General features: G+C 38.0%; 1 protein-coding gene and 1 long non-coding RNA gene across 3 annotated transcripts in view; one reads left to right on the forward strand and one right to left on the reverse strand.

The window, feature by feature from the left end:
* The first annotated feature begins 1,816 nt into the window (after nucleotides 1-1,816).
* Nucleotides 1,817-18,338, forward strand: part of si:ch73-366l1.5 (FILIA-N KH-like domain-containing protein) — a 22,885-nt gene continuing 6,363 nt past the window's right edge. For both annotated transcript variants that reach the window (XM_008300943.1, XM_008300944.1), the window contains exons 1-3: nucleotides 1,817-2,140; nucleotides 15,128-15,689; nucleotides 17,973-18,072. In XM_008300943.1, the coding sequence (XP_008299165.1) occupies nucleotides 1,868-2,140; nucleotides 15,128-15,689; nucleotides 17,973-18,072 (935 nt within the window). In that variant the 5' untranslated portion in view covers nucleotides 1,817-1,867. The remainder of the gene's footprint in view (nucleotides 2,141-15,127; nucleotides 15,690-17,972; nucleotides 18,073-18,338) is intronic.
* Nucleotides 9,042-11,004, reverse strand: LOC103371574 (uncharacterized). Its single transcript, XR_520949.1, has 2 exons — nucleotides 10,744-11,004; nucleotides 9,042-9,385 (listed from the first exon to the last, which is right to left on the reverse strand). It is a non-coding gene; the product is annotated as an uncharacterized LOC103371574 (long non-coding RNA).

Here is an 18,338-nt window from a genome sequence, read left to right on the forward strand (position 1 = left end):
AAACAAGACGCGCGAAGACGTCATTTTTGCATTTTTCACTTTTATTTTTCTTACTGTTATTTTATTGTCGGTTTCAAATGCCAGCTTAGTGGGAAAACTGACCATCAAGCAGAAGAAAACGCTGACGATAAACGATTTAAATGTTGAGCTTCTGTTGCTTCAAGAGGCAAGAAAACGAATACAAGCTGCAGCCCCCCTTTTTTTTCTTTTTTGAATTATTGATTTATGTAACTTTAGAAACCAATGAAAAAATGTCCCTGTGATGTCTTCAGAAGTCCAAAATACTCAAGTGACTGTAATTTAAGTGGAAGAAAAGCAGCAGTTTTGGAGGAAAAAAGATGAAAAAAAAAAGAGAGAGTAGAGTGCAGCTTTTGTCAACCAGAATCCTTTAAAGTGAGTCGTGAGATGAATCTGTGCAGTCCATGTTAACCGTCGCTTTAGACTAAAGTGCCTAAAATTAACCTGAGGTGTGTCGGTGTGACTGACTGCAGGGGGCGCTGTGTTTTTATCTGAAGTTAAAGGCACTACGTTGGTCACACGGTGCCTTCAGGTGAAGCCGAGACGATGAAGCTCGATGAGGATGAGGAGGAGCTTCTTCACCAGACGCTGATGTGATGAATTTCTTTGTGTTGCTCAATAAAATCTTTTCTATGACTCAGAATATGTCGTCTGTTTAATTCTGCCACCTCTGTCTAGTCTGTTATTATTAAGGCCTTTTATTTTGGATAGCTACCAATTAGATGCCTTAGCATCCTGTTTATAACGGTTTGATTTCGGGGGAGTTGGAACCTGTTTGACAGGTCTTTTATTTTGAAACCTAACTCTTATTGCCCTTAAAATATGTTTGTAAAGGTCCTGTTTTCAAAAAATAACCGTCAGTGCCTTTGTTGGCTGTTTGTTGGGTCTTTCATTTTGAAAAGGCTAGCCATAAATGCCTTAATATCCTGTTTTGAAGTTTTTTTTATTATGAAAACAACTAATACAATAATATTCTGTTTCCAAGGCTTATATTTTGAAGGGAAAAACATCAAATGCCTGAAATTCCAGTTTGCTAGATCTTTTATTTTGAAATCCTAAAGGTTTTTTAATTTCAAAATTAAATATAATGCCTTTATATCTTGTTTTTAAAGGCTTATGTTTTGGAAAAAGTATCTCGAATGCCTATTATTTTGTTTTTAAGTTATTTTATTTTGAAAGCTATACCAGAATGCCATAATGGCCCGTTTTAAATTCTTTCATTATCAGAACAACTAACTTAAATACATTCTGTTTCTCGGGGCCTCTATTTTGAAGGAAAAAACACCAAATGCCTGAAATTCTAGTTTGCCAGATCTTTTATTTTGAAATGCTAAAGGGCTGTAATGCCTTTATATCTTGTTTTTAAGGGCTTCTATTTTGTAAGAAGTAACTCCAATGCCTATTATTTGGTTTACAAGTTCTTTTGTTTTGAAAGCTATACCCGAATGCCATAATATCCTGATTGTCAGGTATCCTAATTATTAAAAAAAAAAAAAGAGAGAGAGAGCCTTTTCTAATTTCTAAATAAAACAAAAAATCTTAAATAGTTAAATATTTTATTTTGAAAACAAATTAAAAGCGCCTCGTTGTGATTGTCAAGTATTTTGTTTTGAAAAACTATCCTTACTCCTTCATATCTAAGTTTTTAAATTGTTTTTATTTTTGAAAACGCTCTGTGTGTTTGTGTGTGTGTGTGTGTGTGTGTGTGTGTGTGTGTGTGTGTGTGTTTATATTTATGTGTGTGGTGTTGTGCGCAGGCGCCGCCCCCCCTCCAGTGTGTGTGGTTCCTGATGACACACTGCGGCTCCTGATCAGAACCTCCGGACCTTCCAGCGGTGAGCCTCCCATCATGGACCTGGACCCGACCGTCGTCCTGCCCGCCATCCTCTTCACCGTGGTGGCCCTTTACTTCGCCTCGTCGCTGCTCAGCAAGAAGCCCGACGCCTCCTCGTCCTCTGCCGGGAAACAGAAGCCCAAAGTCGGCTACGGAGACGACATCCCTCCGTCCAGAGCTCTGGGGCAGCAGCCCGCAGCCTCAGCGCGACCCGAGCCTCCTGCCCCGGCTGTGGAGGACATCGGAGCCGCGGAGAAGATCCAGGACGTCCCTGCGCCTAAAGTTCAGGTAGGATCGATGCATTCTGGTATTGATCCGCTGCTCGGTGTGTGAAATGCACAGAAACTGAATTTAAACTGAATAATCTGCTGCTTTTTGTAACTTTAGAAGTTTTTAATTGTCCAGCAGATGAAATAAAACTGCTGATCCGACCATAAATAAAATGTAGACACCTGTTTTTCTCACTGGATTTGATTAAATTCAGTTTAAATTTAGATAAAAGTTTATTTATCATCCTCAGAGTTATCAATAATAAATAATCAATAGCTGAAGCCCTAATTAGTTTTAAAAAGCACCACATTTTAAATTATTAACATCTACACCAGCCCAAACAACTCACATGTTTTTGGATTTTCTTCGTGAAAAAGCTTCAGGAATCAACCGATCAATCAATTTATTGATCGACCGATTGATAGAAATTATTGCTGAGGGTGAAACTGAGGGAACTTCTGGAGTTTGAGCGTTTTATCGACAGAAGCTGTCGTTGTTTCTGGAATAAAACGAGTTATTTAACAGACAAATGACTGGAATGAAAACCGACTGAGGTTATTGATCAGAACGGTCGGTCTGATCAATCATCAGAGCCGCTGTGTTCCTGCTAATTAACCGTATTTATCACTTATTGATCCACTAACTGTCCTGTGGTTCAGACGCAGTGCCATGTTGTGTCACTAGGCGGTGATCAATACGACGCCTCCTGATCGATTATTGGTATTAATAACTGTTCCATATCACTTGTCACAGTGAGTATTTATCCTGGACAAACCTTTGTGTCGTGTGTCGCGTGGACGTGTATTGATCCTGAACTGTGACGATTAGCTGATCGATTGATTAGCTGATAATCAACAGAGTGAATTCATATTGTTATGAAGCTTTTCAAATAAGCTAAAACATCCAGGTTGTTGTCACATTAGTGAGTTAACATTCATCATTTTTGACGCTTAAATGTGTTAATATTTAGGTTTTTGACACTGACACTGTTTTTTTTTTTAGACTTAAATCCAGATTTTTGAGAGTTTAATGTGTAAATATCCACATTTCTGACACTTAGCCGTATTGACATCCAGGTTTGTGACTCTTAAATCCGTTCATTTCTAGGATTTGACACCTCGATGTGTTAATTTTCTGGTTTTTGACACGTACATGTGTTAATATCCAGGGTGCTGGACGTGTTTTTCTTTGTCGTACATGACAAAGAACTGACTCACAGCTGGTAAAAGAAAACAAATCCTCTGAGTAGGTCTGGGGGTAGCTGCTTAAACATCCCATAACTCTGTCCCACCTCAGTACCTGGATTTAACACTGTTATTCTGAGCAAACCTGCAACAAACGTGGATTAATCAGTAACCCTTCCCGGGATGATTACAGTCATTTTAATATTCTTTGGCTGCCTGATACCTGAACAGCGTCCAGCAGCTGATTGGCTGATTTGCTTGTGCACACGATGACGCTCCAGCTGATTCTGTGGAGGGAAAACACCCAGCGCAGCCTCCGGAAGCGTCCGAACGTCTCATCAGCGCGTCTTTCTGACCTTTTTCCTCTTTGAGGCGAGGCCTTTAAAAAGCTTGAAAGAATGCGCTGCTGTAACATGACTGAGGTCTATATTTGGTGCCAAACATGACTCCTATATTTACACCTGTGTTCGGGGTGTCACATGCAGGTGGGCGGGGCTTCATGTCATGTTTGACAGCTGGGGCTCATTTAACGCTGCTGATTCAGACCCTCGTTGGCTTTTAACCCTCTTCAAACTCACTCATTCCTCCTTTTTCTCTGGTTTCCTTCAAACTATTTGCCTTTAAGGGGTTAGTTTGGATTTTAAGGCAAATTATCTTCCATCCTGATCATCGATAAACACATTAACCCCAATAACAGCAGCCGCTTATTGTGGTCGTGTTTTTGTTATGAATTCTATTTTTTCAATTTTTTATTTATTTAACAAAATTCAACAACAATAGTCAACAAAAAGAAAAAAGGACATGTTTAGTTAATTGAATAATACACAAATATTAAATAAAAAAACACAACAGTTACTTGATTTAGTATTTTTGTTTATTGCTTTGGTAATATTTCGTTTTTCTCTAAGCTATTCCTTTTTTTTGTTACAAATTACCCTGAAAATTATTTGTTTAATTAGTTAAAAGCCAAAAGAAAGAAGGGGGGAAAAATTATGCAGCCAATTTGTTTGAAATTTCTTTTAGCGTTTTGTTATTTTCTTTTTTGTCTATTTTACAAATACAAATTCTAAAATAATAATAATAATAATTAATTTTAATTAATTTGAAAAAATAAGTGAAATGTGACAATTTAAATAAGTTAAATTATTATGTGTTCTTTTTTTTCGGTAGGGTATTTGTTTTTCATTTTAGTTACACATTGTTAAGAATATTTAGTGTAATTAACTGAAAATTAAGAAAAATGAAATAATAGTTTTTAGAAAACAAATAAATTCCTATTTGTTGTTTTATGTAGTTTACATAAATCCTATATGTAACAATAATTTAAGTTCAAAATAAACTGAAATAAATAATAATAAATACATGTTTTTAAAAATAAATTAACAACAAATAAAACTAATTTTATGTAGTTCTTTTAGCTTGATTTACTATTTCTATTTATTATTAAATATATTTAAGTTTTCTATCTGATGTCTTTTTCTATTTTATCTGTTTTGTCTATTATACGTTTTAAAAAACTAATTTAAAAAAGAAAAAAACATTAAATAACAAATACAAGAACAGTTAAAGTGTGAGATATTAAATATTGTAAATTAAACTATTCTTCATGTATTTCTTGTTCCCTGGTTTGATCACCTGTCCTGTGTTCAGGTTAATGAACAAAATGTGACATAAACGGTGTCAGACGGTCTTGAACTGTAAACATCCAGCAGCTCTGTTCTGTTAAAGTATCTTGAATATAAATCGACTGAAGCTAACATGTATGAGTTACGCCCTGCCGTCCTCTGATAACGTTATCCAGCACTGAGGGCCTCACTGTCTGCCGCGCTGCATCATGGGAAATCTTACAGTTGGCTTTGTGTTGACATAAAGACGTCAGTGTTCAGCTGAGACACTGTGAAGCTTTTTGTTCAGACAATGTGGAGGCAGAGAAAGACCTCTGTAGCATTTCTACATCTTTATTTAAACTCCCAGTCTGTTGGTTTAACTCTAGTCTCAGTTTAACTTTAGTCTGTTAGTTTAACTTTCGTCTTTAGTTTAACATTAGTCTGTTAGTTTAACTTTAGTCTTTAGTTTAAGTTTGGTCTGTTAGTTTAACTTTAGTCTTTAGTTTAACATTCGTCTGTTAGTTTCATTTTAGTCTTTAGTTTAACATTAGTCTGTTAGTTTAACTTTGGTCTTAAGTTTAACTTTAGTTCGTTCAACTTTAGTTTACTTTAACTTTAGTTTGTTAATTTAACTTTAGTCTTTAATTTGACTTTGGCCTGTTAGTTTAACTTTTGTTTGTTAACTTTCGTCGTTTAGTTTAAGTTTAGTTTGTTAGTTTAACTTTAGTCTTTAGTTCAACTTTTGTTTGTTAACTTTCGTCGTTTAGTTTAACTTTAGTCTGTTACTTTAACTTTAATCTCTGTTTAACTTTAGTCAGTTAGTTTAACTTTAGTCTGTTGGTTTAATGTTAATCTGTTAGTTTCAACCTCAGTCTTTCAGCTTTAACCTCTATTAGCTCTAATCTTCGTCTATTAGCTTTTACCTCTGTTAGCTTTAGCCTCAGTCCGTTAGCTTTAGCCTCGGTCTGTTAGCTTTAGCCTCGGTCTCTTAGCTTTAGCCTCGGTCTGTTAGCTTTGAACCTCTTCTACTTTTTTCCTGTTTTTAAATGCAGTCCACAGAACAAGTTAGCTAACATTAATGTTAGCTAACATTAATGTTAGCTAACTTAGTCATATCCAGTCGATGGTTGTCGTTTTAGCAGAATCAACTTAAATCAACTAGAACAGACAACCTGTTCTATCCAGAGCTTCTCATTAGCGGTGACAGAGAGTTTTAAACGTGATATAAACTGTGACAGGAATAAAACAGTAACTGTGGAAGGCGTGAAGTTTCTGATCCAGCAGCTGAACAACTGATTCTGCTGGACCTCAAGAGGCCGGTTAAAGTGAGCGCTGCTGCCCCCTGCAGGCTGCAGCGCCTCAGGTTTAGATTTACAGCCGCTGCACGTCAGCGTCGCAGCCCAATCCGGCTCTGTGACATTTATGTTCTTAGCATGTTGTCCTGATCCGTGTTCTAGAGTTACAGACGGCAGCTCGGTCCTCTGCAGCCTAAATAAGGACAGAAAGGAGACGAAGCAGCGTTTCAGTGCAGCAAACCGTCTCATTCTCACTAAATCAGATTAAAAACAGAACAAACCTGCAGCAAAGAAGTAACATCAGAGCTGCTGATGGTTCCCTCCCCAGTCTGACAACTACAAACTGCAGCAGCTCCTTTTATGGAGACGTGAGACGGAGCTAGTTAGTCAGTCAGTTAGTCAGTCAGTTAATCAGTCAGTCAGTCAGTTAGTTAGTTAGTTAGTTAGCTGGCTGGATTCTGACTGGAATTTTGGTTGGTTTGCATGCTGTTCGTTGCATCACAAACCTCTGCTGAGACACGATGCTTCCTGCTTCACAGCTGGGATCAGGTTTTGTTGTTGCTGTGCCGTTTTTTTTTTCTTCCTGATTTTTGCAGGTGGTTGAGATTCCAGCAGGTGTCTTGCTGTTGCCTTTGGTTTTGTTGGACAAGAATTTACGCAAAAAAGACTTCCAGACATCCCTATACTTTGCTGGCTTCATTTTGCCCTCTACCTTTACAAGACTTCCAGCGTCTGCTGCTGCTGCTGAGAAGCATCCTCACATCATGATGCTGCCACCACCGTGCCTCACATCATGATGCTGCCACCACCGTGCCTCACATCATGATGCTGCCACCACCGTGCCTCACAGTGTGGATGTTTGTGATGATGTGCAGTGTTTGGTATTCGCCAAACATAGCATCTAGTCGGATGGACAAAAATCTAAATTTTGGTCTTATCAGGACAAAGAACCTTCTTCCAGTTGACTTCAGAGTCTCCCACATGTCTTCTGGTGAACTCTAGTCCAGATTTATGATGAACCTTTTCCAACAGTGTCTTTCTCTTTGTCACTCTCTTGTCTCAGCTGCTGAATCTTGTAACTCCTTCAGAGGACTCATAGGAGTCTTGGTGGCCTCCATCACTCGTCCCTTTCTTGCTCGGTCACTCAGTTTTTGAGGACGCCCTGCTCGAGGCAGATTTCTTAATGATGGATTTAACTGGACTCCAAGAGATATTCATGGACAGAGCTGCTTGGAGGGTTCTTGGTCATTTTGTCTCGTTTCCAGAGTTTGTGCTCCTGAAGGTTTGTCTTAACCTCTGAAGTTATCGTACAAATAAATGTGATCGTCCTAAAAGTTCATTTTTATTGTGGCCCATAAATGTAATTTTTGGTATTTATATTATATATTCAAAATGTGTCTGCTGACAGTAACCCTGATGACGACTTTTCTTGTCATGTTTTTGAAATCAATTATGTGAAATTAAGGCTTTTTAGTTTTGCACAAACTCTACAGGGCATCCTAAAAACGTGCATTTTAATTTCCGCTATATTATCCTACATAAGGAGCCTCATGACAATGGAATAAAGCTGAAATCTGTATAATTCCTCCCGTCGTTGGGCTGTAACCAGGACTGGTTGGATTTCATCAGACTGAGCAGCACTGAGCTGTTCTCTGCCGTCTGACATTCCTCTGCTGGTATTTCCCGACGGCCGAGCCCTGTTCCTGCTTCTGACTCACTACACTGTAAATAATCAAGTTAGAAACCTGTAAAATCTTCAGCTTCCTTCAAATTCCATTAAAATAACACATTATAGTCTAACAACGAATAACGTATGTTATCTCTGTAATTTCATGGCCAAATTTCGGTCGCAATCCAACTGTGACTGTTAACAGTCTAAATTAACAGTCATCTGTAAATTAATTAAATTTTTAGTCTAATACAAATTGTAATGTATCTCCAGTATTTGTATTTTTTTAGGTTACAATATTCTTCTGTAGTTTCATGTGTATTTCTTTCTCACATTCTTGCTGCTGGATCTACAAAGGTTTTAATTTTCTTTTTTTAACATAAAATATGTTTTTAAAAAAAATAGTAGAATACTGTAACGTTCACACCAAAATACCAGCAAATATCTGTAAAATAATCATGTTTTTAGCTGATTTAAATACAATAAAGCAGTGATGTCTTTCTGTCAGACCTTGTAACAAACTACTATTTTTGAAAATAATTTCATTTATGTGCATAATTTACCGTTTTAACTTTTTTAGTTACAGAGATGTAAATTAATACTTTTTCTGTGATCTTACTAGAGATTATCTGTAATTTAACAAAACAGGAAAACTCTAATAACAACAATAAAAATAATCATTTACTATTTTGTAACTTAGCAGGCAAATTTTTTAAAAGAACAAACTTCTATTTATAAAATTACAGGTTTTTGAAGTGGACATGATTTACAATTTTGGATTTTTAAATTTTTTTTGGTAAATATTAACATGTTAATTAAAACCCTTTTCTGTGGTTGTACTAATTATGATCTGTAATTTAAGAAAACAAGGAAAAACTGTAAAATTACAGTTTCAAATTTTTGTAACCTTAATATACATCATTTTTCTTTTCAATAATGGCAAATACCTGCAAAATAAAGATAATTTTTCTGTGTCAATACAGTAAAACTGTATAATTTTGCAGGAAAACATTTTAAAAGAACAAATTATTTTTTCTAAAAATACTGATTTTTGATGTGGACTTTAATGACAGTTTTGGCCTTTTTTTTTTTTTTCCAAAGGTGAACATGCAAATGAATATTTTCTAAATAGTTTTACAAGTTTGTAATTCAACAAAATACGACAACAGTTAAAAAATATTTAATTTCAATTAAGAAGTAATTTATTTTTTACAGTGTATATTTCCCAAAACAATGGCTTCATGAGGCTGCATCCCAGCTGATTCCTCCTGACAGCTTCACCACCACACTTCATCCCTTCTGCTGCCTCCAGCCTATCAGTGAGGAACACATCTCGTCCTCACTGATGCTGTGGCACATCTCTGTCGTAGCAACAAAGACTGAGAGGAAACAGCAGTTTGTTCTACTTTATAAAGCAAAAGAGGGAGAAATAACCACAACTGTAGAGTCTGGCTGAGATGCCTGCAGCTTGTTCTGAATGTTTCTGCTCAGGCCTGAGTGTCGCTTCCCTGCAAACAACAGAGTGAAAGAGTCTCGTAAATGGATTCGGCGTCAGAGAGCTGAAGCAGCCGAACAAAGAGTCAGTGTTCAGGAGACAAATGGGGGTGAGATCGAAGGTCTCGGCCACAACAACAGACCATTCCAGCCCAGAAGCTTTGGCACACCGCCCTCACACACAGACACATACCTCTGATGGTCAATTCATACAAGACCTCAAATTAAGTTTCATTTAAAACACTGAAACATCCCGTCTGTGCCACCGAAAAACCAGGACTCACTGATAAGAAGTGTGAGACGCTGTGTTGCAATCAGCTGTTATACATTTTAAAAATCCACAGAGGACGGCATCAACTAGCTACCAGCATCCTAGAATGTCCTTTAAACTCAGTTTGTGCGATTAATCAACTATTGACTACTGCCCATGACTGACTAATTACTGTTTTGTTCTCTAAAATACTTTTGTTCTAAGATTAATTAGATGAGCTAAAACAAGTGCTTTGGTACAGTTACCTTTCTGTTATGAATACAATCATAAACAGATGACGAGGCAATGCTGTCGGTCACTTTCAAACAACAGACAGCAGTTTCTGACCCATCCATTCACCCCGACCTCCTCCCGATGTCGCCTGACTTCTTACTTTACGCCCGTCATAACTACTATGACCACTAGAGGGTGCTTAACTTACATGCAGTTAGGAAAAGTAAAAGAATTTCCAATCAGCTTGAAACATGAAACGAACAGCGGTCTCTCGTTTCTAAACTCCAGTGTTTTGTTGGCCCATCTATCTTCTTTCTTTGCTCCTGTCACAATTACTACGACCACCAGAGGGCGCTTAAACATGTGCATATGAAGGGTAAAAAAAAGCAATGCTGACAATCAGGTTGAAACAAGAACAAATAGCAGTCTCACAATTCTAAGCTCCAGTGTTTTGTTGATCCGTCCATCCACCCTGATTTCCTCTCTACATCACCTGACTTCTTGCTTTGCACCTGCCTGACCACTAGAGGGCGTGTAATAAACACACAATTAGGAAGGGTAACAGAAAGAACCCCAACAATCACCTTGAAACAAGAAGAAAACAACGATCTCACGTTACTAATGTCGTGTTTTGTTGACCCATCCATCCACCCCGACCTCCTTCCTGAGCCACCTAACCTCTTGCTTTGCACTAGAGGGCACTTAGCCATAAAATGTGGCTCGTTTTTATGTGATAGATTTTAGCAAAGAAACTAACAAATAACCCTTAAAGGCTGAACATCTGGACACATTTCTGGCGGTTGAGCAGGTTTTAGTTTCTGATGAAGCAACTTTTTGTCGGTTTTTAGCCACAGAAAAGCGTCTCGTCTCTAAAATGGTTCTCCTCACCATCACCTCCTCCAGTGTTTGCTCTCTGAATTCCCGTCATGCCAGCAGATCTGAGGAGCCCTTCCTCTCCGCCTCTTACTGAGCTAAAATGGCTTTTATGGGTGAAGCACTCAGTGTAATGTTACTGAACAGGATATATTTACTGGGAAGTGCTGTCAGAGGTCGTGGAGGCCGCGATGACTCGGACCAATCCAGAACGCCGGAGCTCATTTTCCAAAATCACAATCTCACAGTCCGCAAATAAAACGTGGGACTTCTTTATGGAGTTTTATTTAGTTTCTGATACTTCAGTTTGACATTTTGTGACTCATAGTTCCTGATTTAATGTCTTGTAATCTTGGTTTATTAGCTCATACTGTTTATATTTGGTATCACAATGGTGATTTAGTGTTCCATAATCCAACTTCTTCATTTATTTTGATTAATTTCCATTTAGGTTGATAGATATAGCACCATATTATTCCATTAACAACTATTAGAAAATTATTTTCCTAGTTTAGTGTCTCATAATTTAGTAGTTTGTAATCTTTATCTCCTAATCTTGATTCGTTATCGTTTAGTCCAAATGTTGTATCTTCTATTTCTAATTTAGTTTCATAATCTTAGTCTAGTAACTCATAAACCCGGTATAGTATCCTGTAATCTTGATTTAGTGTCTTTTACACTTGATTTAGTATCTCAAAATGTTAATTCAGTATTATTTAATCTCAATTTAGCATCCTGTTATCTTGATTTAATATCTCTTGATCTTGATTTTGTATCTCATAGACCTTATTCAGTATCTCAGTATACCACAATCTCATTTTTGTGTCTTGTAAACTTGATATAATTTGGATTTGCCATCCAGTATTCTTGATTTAATCCCACAATCGTGCTTCAGTATGTTTTAGTGTCAGTTTAGTGTCTTCTTTCAGTATCTTTTAATGTCAATTTACCATCTTAATCTGGTTTTATGTCTTCTTAGCTTGATTTAGTGTCTCATGCTGTTGATTCAGTATCTTTTAATCTCCATTCCACATCTTCTAATCCTCATTTTATGTCTTGCAACCTTAAATTGGTGTCTTCTATTCTTGTTGTACTTGATCATCCGGATTTAATATTTTATGTAGCTCATAATGTCGAATTAGCGTTTCATAAGCTCAGTTAAGTAACCGAGTCTATTTTCATTCCTGACGTTTCATCTGCAGTAATGTTCTTCAGTCTCTCGAGCTGCTGGATTGATTAATGGATGCTGGTTGTTTCTGAGAATAAAACACTCGATGAGCTCATTAAGATCGACTCTCCAACAAACTGTTTGTCCTATTTAGGGCAGAAGTACAAGCTGGTCAGTCCGTTGCCCTGCTGACTCATAGAATGACTTAATGAAGCTGCATTTAGCTCCGTGACGCCGAACACTTTGTTTCAGTTTGGCCTGGAGGTTGTTTTGGTGTTTCATGGCTCAGGAATCCAGAGTTGGAGGAAGGGACCAGTGGCGTTTCCGGCTACATGGATGGTATCCCAGCTGGAGGGTGTGACCGAGGGCTGCTGTGGGATTAACAGAGCAGACTGAGAGGTTTAATGCAGTCAGATCTGATGAGCTTCACTGTCTGACCTCCTGATAGAAACAGTTGTTGCTGTGGTGAGTCACCAGCTGCAGAACCAGAACACGTGTCCGGGTCCAGAGAGTTCAATCTAAGTTTTCTGAAAACATTTCTCGAGACACAAGATCATTACAGTGTAACGTTCAGGAAAATATAGGAGTTCCCACATGAGGAGTTGGAGATTAGTTTTATTTTCTAGAGAAACAGGACATGATTAGCCTAGCTTAGCATAAAAGCTGGACACAAAGGGAGATCGTTAGGCAAAGATTTTAAAAAACCCTCTTCCAACAACTTCAATTGCATGGTATACCAAGCTGAAGATGATCTTCAAGCATGTAGTATATCACAATCTTGATTTAGTATCTTGTAATCTGGATTTAGTATCGAAAGATCTTGATTCAGTATTGTTTAATTTTACTTTTGTAACATCTCATTTTAAAATCTCTTTTGTATCTCTTCATCTTGAAAGTAATTCATCTTCCAATTAGACTTAAAAGATAACTAAGCTAACAGGGACTAAGCTAAGGGTAAACAGAAAATAGCTACAAACGAGAGGAAACTAGAAGCTAAATCTAAGCTAACAAGACCCAAAACCTAACTAAGCTAATAAGGCTCAGAAGCTGAATGTAAACTAAGTGAAACTATAAAATTTATTTTAAACTAGTTAAAATTAAAAACTAACTCTAAAGATAATAAGACCCACAAGTTAAATATGCTAATTGATGCTAAGCTAAGGGGAACTAGAAGCTAACTCGTAATTAACAAAAAGCTAAACGCTAACTCATAGCTAATTTGGCAAGAAGTTACCTCTAAGGTACTAAGTCCTTGTGCTGAGCTATTTATTTTTAAGTGATAACATTTTTTTTATATTCTTGAAGAATTAAGATAGTTTTTGGTTTGTTTTGTCTTGCTTCCTTTTTTTTATATATAAATGTGACGAAGGATGGATTTTATGTCACACTTTGAAGCCTAAGTTAAAAGTATTTCTATGAATAGTTCAGCTGACCTTCCAGAAACCAACTATTCTGCCTCAGAGCTTCCAAGACTTGCCACAAAGCCACTCATAAAGTTGAATGGAGCCTGTTTGGCTTGTTAAAGCTCAGAGGATGAAGCTGAAACCAGATCTGCTGCTGGGATGTTGATCTGTGTAGACTCAGCACTTCACAAAGACACAGACAGGTGCTTCTGTACCGCCATATATATGTTTATATATATATGTATATATATATATGTATGTATTGTGAATGTATAAGTGTGTATATATATATATATGTGTGTGTGTGTGTGTGTGTGTGCTGGTGAGCTGTCAGGTGTTGGGGAAAGGACAGGTTGTCGGACACTGAAGAGGTTTTCTTTGTCCTGGTGTCAGTAACAGGCAGCGGCTGAATGTCAATGAGCTGCTGCAAGTGACAATAACAATCATCAGTGTGTTCAGAGGTCAAACAGCAGCATTCACATGTACACAAACACATTATTTTTAAAAGTACTGCTTTACATCCCGAGGCAGCTGTTTACAGTCTATTTCTACCTGTTTGTACATTCCTCTGTTCAATAACCTCTCATGGAAACATCACAGGACAGCTTAAAGAGAATTTACAAGCAGAATTTACTCAATTTGTTTGTCTCCATAAGAATTCAGGACAGTGCATTGGCACGTTTCTTTTGTTTTATAATGAACCACCTAAAATCTGATGGCTTCTTCATTTCTTGTCCACTAGGAAACCAGATTTCGATGTATTTCGAGCATACAAACTCCTAATTTAACATATTTTTAGCTTTTAAACCACTAATATTTATGGGAGCTGCCCCGTATGATACAAACTTTAGTTTCACATTAAACTGTAGAAACAAAACAAAGGCCCTGCGCTCATTTTAATCAGACCGCTGTGCTTGATTTCGATACTGATGTTTTCAAAGTCGTCCAGGAGAGACTAGAGGCTAACAAGACCTGAAAGCTAATAAAGTCTAGAAGCTGAGTTAATGCTAAGGGTAAAGAGATAATTACTCTAAACTAAGCATAAGTAGAAGATAAATAGAAATTAACTCTAAAGGAGGGGAAATTAGAGCCTAACTGTAGTCTAACAAGACGTAAACGTTGACTAAGCTAATCAAGTCTGGAGGCTGAGTCTGAATTAAGGGTCAATAGAAAACATCTCTGAACTCGGGGAAAACTAGAATCTAACTGTAAGCAAACAAGATCTGAAAGCCAATTAAGCTAATATGGAGTAAGCTACGGGTAAATAGAAAATAGTTCTGAATTATGGGAAACTACAGCCTGAGGCCTAAACGCTAACTAAGCTACGGCTAAGCTAAGGGGAAATAAAAAATTTTAAAAGCTTTAAATTGGGGAAACTGAATCTAAACTAACAAGACCCTAAAGCTAACTAAGACAACATGGATTAAGCTAAAGGTAAACACAAACTAGCTCTGAATTATATGAAATTAGAGGCTAAAATCTAACAACACAGAAGCTAGCTAAGCTACTGAGGGCTAAAAGTTCAGTCTAAGCAGAGGGGAAATCATTCAAATTGCTCATAGGTACAATATTTTCATTAGAATCACAGGATTATTTCATCAGTAAATCGTCTTTAGCAGATTACAGACTGCTGCAGAGTTACGCATTCTGGTTTCTATTTCAGGATCAGCTCAGGCATTCAGACACATCGACACCCAGTCGAAGCATCTCAGCAAAAACAAGCTGATAAAACAAACTACTGATAGGAAGCAGCTGCTCACTTCAACTGTTGATGTTCAACTCACTCAAGCTTCTGTCTCTCAAATATGTTCACTGTTTCTCTTTCCAGGCTGCCCCAGAACCAGCACCAGAACCTGTCCCTGAACCAGTTAAAGTACCAGAGACTCCAGCAGCACCTCCTGCAGCAGCACCAGAACCAGTAATAGTAGCAGAACCAGTCAAAGTACCAGAGGTAGCTGCAGTACCAGAACCTACCCCAGAACCAGAACCAGTCCCAGAACCAGTGTCAGTGCCCGAACCTGTCCCAGAACCAATCCCAGAACCAGTATCAGTTCCCGAACCTGTCCCAGAACCTGTTCCAGAGCCAGTGGTAGTGCCCGAACCTATCCCAGAACCAGTATCAGTACCCGAACCTGCCCCAGAACCAGTATCAGTACCTGAACCTGTCCCAGAGCCTGAACCTGTACCAGAGCCAGTATCAGAACCAGCTGCAGTCCCAGAACCAGTCTCTGTACCTGAACCTACCCCAGAACCTGTTGCAGTGCCCGAACCAGAGCCTGTGGTCGAGTCTGAGCCAGTGTCTGAACCTGAAAAAGTGGTGGAGTCCACCGAACCTGTTGCAGAGGTGCCAGCTGAGCCGGAACCTGCACCAGAGAACGTTGTGAACAATGGTAAAGATGGACTGTTTTATTCTCATTCGCCTCACTGGGGTTATTTTTTTGTGTTGTTTGATATCAATTCTGTATTGGACTCAGTGGACACAGCACATTATGGAAAAGCCTGAGCGGGTTCAATCCTGTTTACAGAACCATGTGACCATCTGTAATTAGTGTTGGAGTTCCCCAAGTTTCAATTCTGGGGCCTCTTCAGTTCAACGTCTTACCATAAATATGTGGACACAAGAGTAGAGACATTAATGCAGCAATATCACCAATGATGAGCCAATTCTGCACAATGTCCAAATCACAAGGGTTCAAACGTAACTGGACACTCTGTGGTTGGCTGAGATGTGTCACCAGGAAAGATGCAAAGTGTTTGTGGAGCCAAGACTTCAGGCAATCAATAAAAAAATGTAGGGATACGTTATATGTTTCTGTCCAATTACTTCTGGAAAGGTCTGTATCTCCACACAGTATTTTCTATATTGATAGTAACCTACTGAAAGTAAAGGGAGGCTTTAATGTATTGTTCATTATTTATTTCTAATGGAAAACTGTCCACATTATTCTTTCCTGGATGTTTATGCATTAGAAAGGCCTCCTTTGTTTACACTGACTGTAGTCTTTGAATAGAAAGGTCTCTTGCAGCAGACAGATGTCAGCAGCTGTGTCTGACAGATAAGTCACTTCCAGGAAAAGTGCTGTCAGGCTGAATGTTTTCTCAGTCGCAGCCTTCACAGACACCAGTTCCATTTATTTACAGCACGTAGGCTCAGAGAAATCTATTAAATATCAATGCATTTACTGTGTAATATTAAATCTCCAAAGAGTAAATCCTCTGGCGATGCTCAGGAAGATTGGTTTCCATGTGATGGAAAATTACATCAGTGTGAGCCGCAGCTCATCATACGTGAACCTCTCAGAGTTTGTTGTGGCGTCCAGGTCCGTGTAATAAACATGAACTGAGCGTGTCCAGTCCGTGCTGACAGTCTGTTGGCGTGTTCAGCTGCCATCTGCTTTAACAGGATGACACTTAATCTTGAACAGGCAGTAAAGCACTTGGCAGCCACCGTTAGCTGACAGTCGGCCTTCTGTCCTCCAACCTGTCGCACGGCAGGTGGAGCAACAGGTGTGTCAGTCAGGGTTCTACGTGTTTAAAGGAACAATACACTGATTAATGCAGACTATATGGTCGTAACACCAAAATTAGCCACTTGTGCTGAGCAGATTCAGCATTATTCATTATACTAATACCTCATTTTGAGTTCTATGCCAACGCTGACGGCGCACGTTAAGCTACGTATTAAAAAATTAACACATACAGTCAGTGAGAGTAAATTACATTCTGATATGGATTACATGCTAACACTTTTAGCATATACACTGAAAAATGTAGTATTTAATAAAACGCTAACACTTTTAGCATACATCAAGTAGTATGTAATTACATGCTAGCACTGTAAGCATAAGTTCAGTAACATTTATTTACATGCTAACCCTTTTAGCACACGTCGAGTAATTTTAATTAGACAGTCTCAGTTTTTACATTAGATTAGGTAATAGTTATTTATATGATAACACTTTTAGCACACATCGAGTTCGATGATATTTGTATATATGCTAGGTGTTGTGAGATAAGTAATATTTAATCCCTTGCTAGCACTTTTAGCAATCCTCAAATGAAGTATTTAATTAAATGCTAACGCTTATAACATATGTTGAATAAAGAGATACTTGCTAAGGTTTTTAGCATACGTTTTATTTATGTAATTTTACGCTAACACTTTGCATGCACCAAGTTAGATGGTATAGGTAATAAAACACTTTGTAGCATACCCTAGCATTAGGTGTTGTTAATTATATGGTCATGTTCAGTATACAGAGTTAATATAGCAAATTTAATGCTATTTGTTAGCATAAACTAGGGTATAATGGGACACTTAAGGATACATAAAATTTTATTTATTGCTAGCAGGTGCTGTTATACAGCATGCTAACATTATGAGTAGGATTACGACATCGTTAAGTTTATTAAATTGATTATAAAGCACCGGGTGATTTCAAAAAGCCTGAAGTTATGTCCTTATAATGTTAGTGTGGAGCAACCAACAATTCAAAAACAGAGATTTTTAATCCACTATCATAAAAGAAAAGTAAAACGAGCACGATTGCTTTAGCGCACATGAAGCTAATATGAACCAATATGAGTGTAAACATGCAGGTGGATTAGTGGGACGAGTTGGACTGATGTTGGTTAATGAGTGGACAGTCAGCTCTGTGTTCCTGCTGTTCCAGATGTGGCTGAAGCTGAAGATCAGGTGAAGTTCATCCCGGGGAAGAAACAGAGCAAGTTCGAGACGATGATGACGAAGGAGGAGATCGAGGAGGAGCAGAGGTTTGTTCTGACAGTGTGAAGCATGCTGAGCTGAGTTTCATCCTGCATGAACACAAAGATAAAAACCCATCACTGGCATTTTGAGAAGTTGTCCGAGCATGAACTTTGTTGGCTAAAATGCATCGGCCGCCTGCTGCTACGGTGACTACTTTCCATCCAAGTGTAGAAAATCTGCACATTTTGGCAGAACAAAGCCAACATAAATCATGTTTCCACTGCAGGAACTCAGTTCAGGTGCAAAACGAATGTTTACAGGATCCAAAAAC

Source organism: Stegastes partitus, unplaced genomic scaffold (genome assembly GCF_000690725.1).
Source record: "Stegastes partitus isolate 25-593 unplaced genomic scaffold, Stegastes_partitus-1.0.2 Scaffold1611, whole genome shotgun sequence".
Lineage (NCBI taxonomy): Eukaryota > Metazoa > Chordata > Actinopteri > Pomacentridae > Stegastes > Stegastes partitus.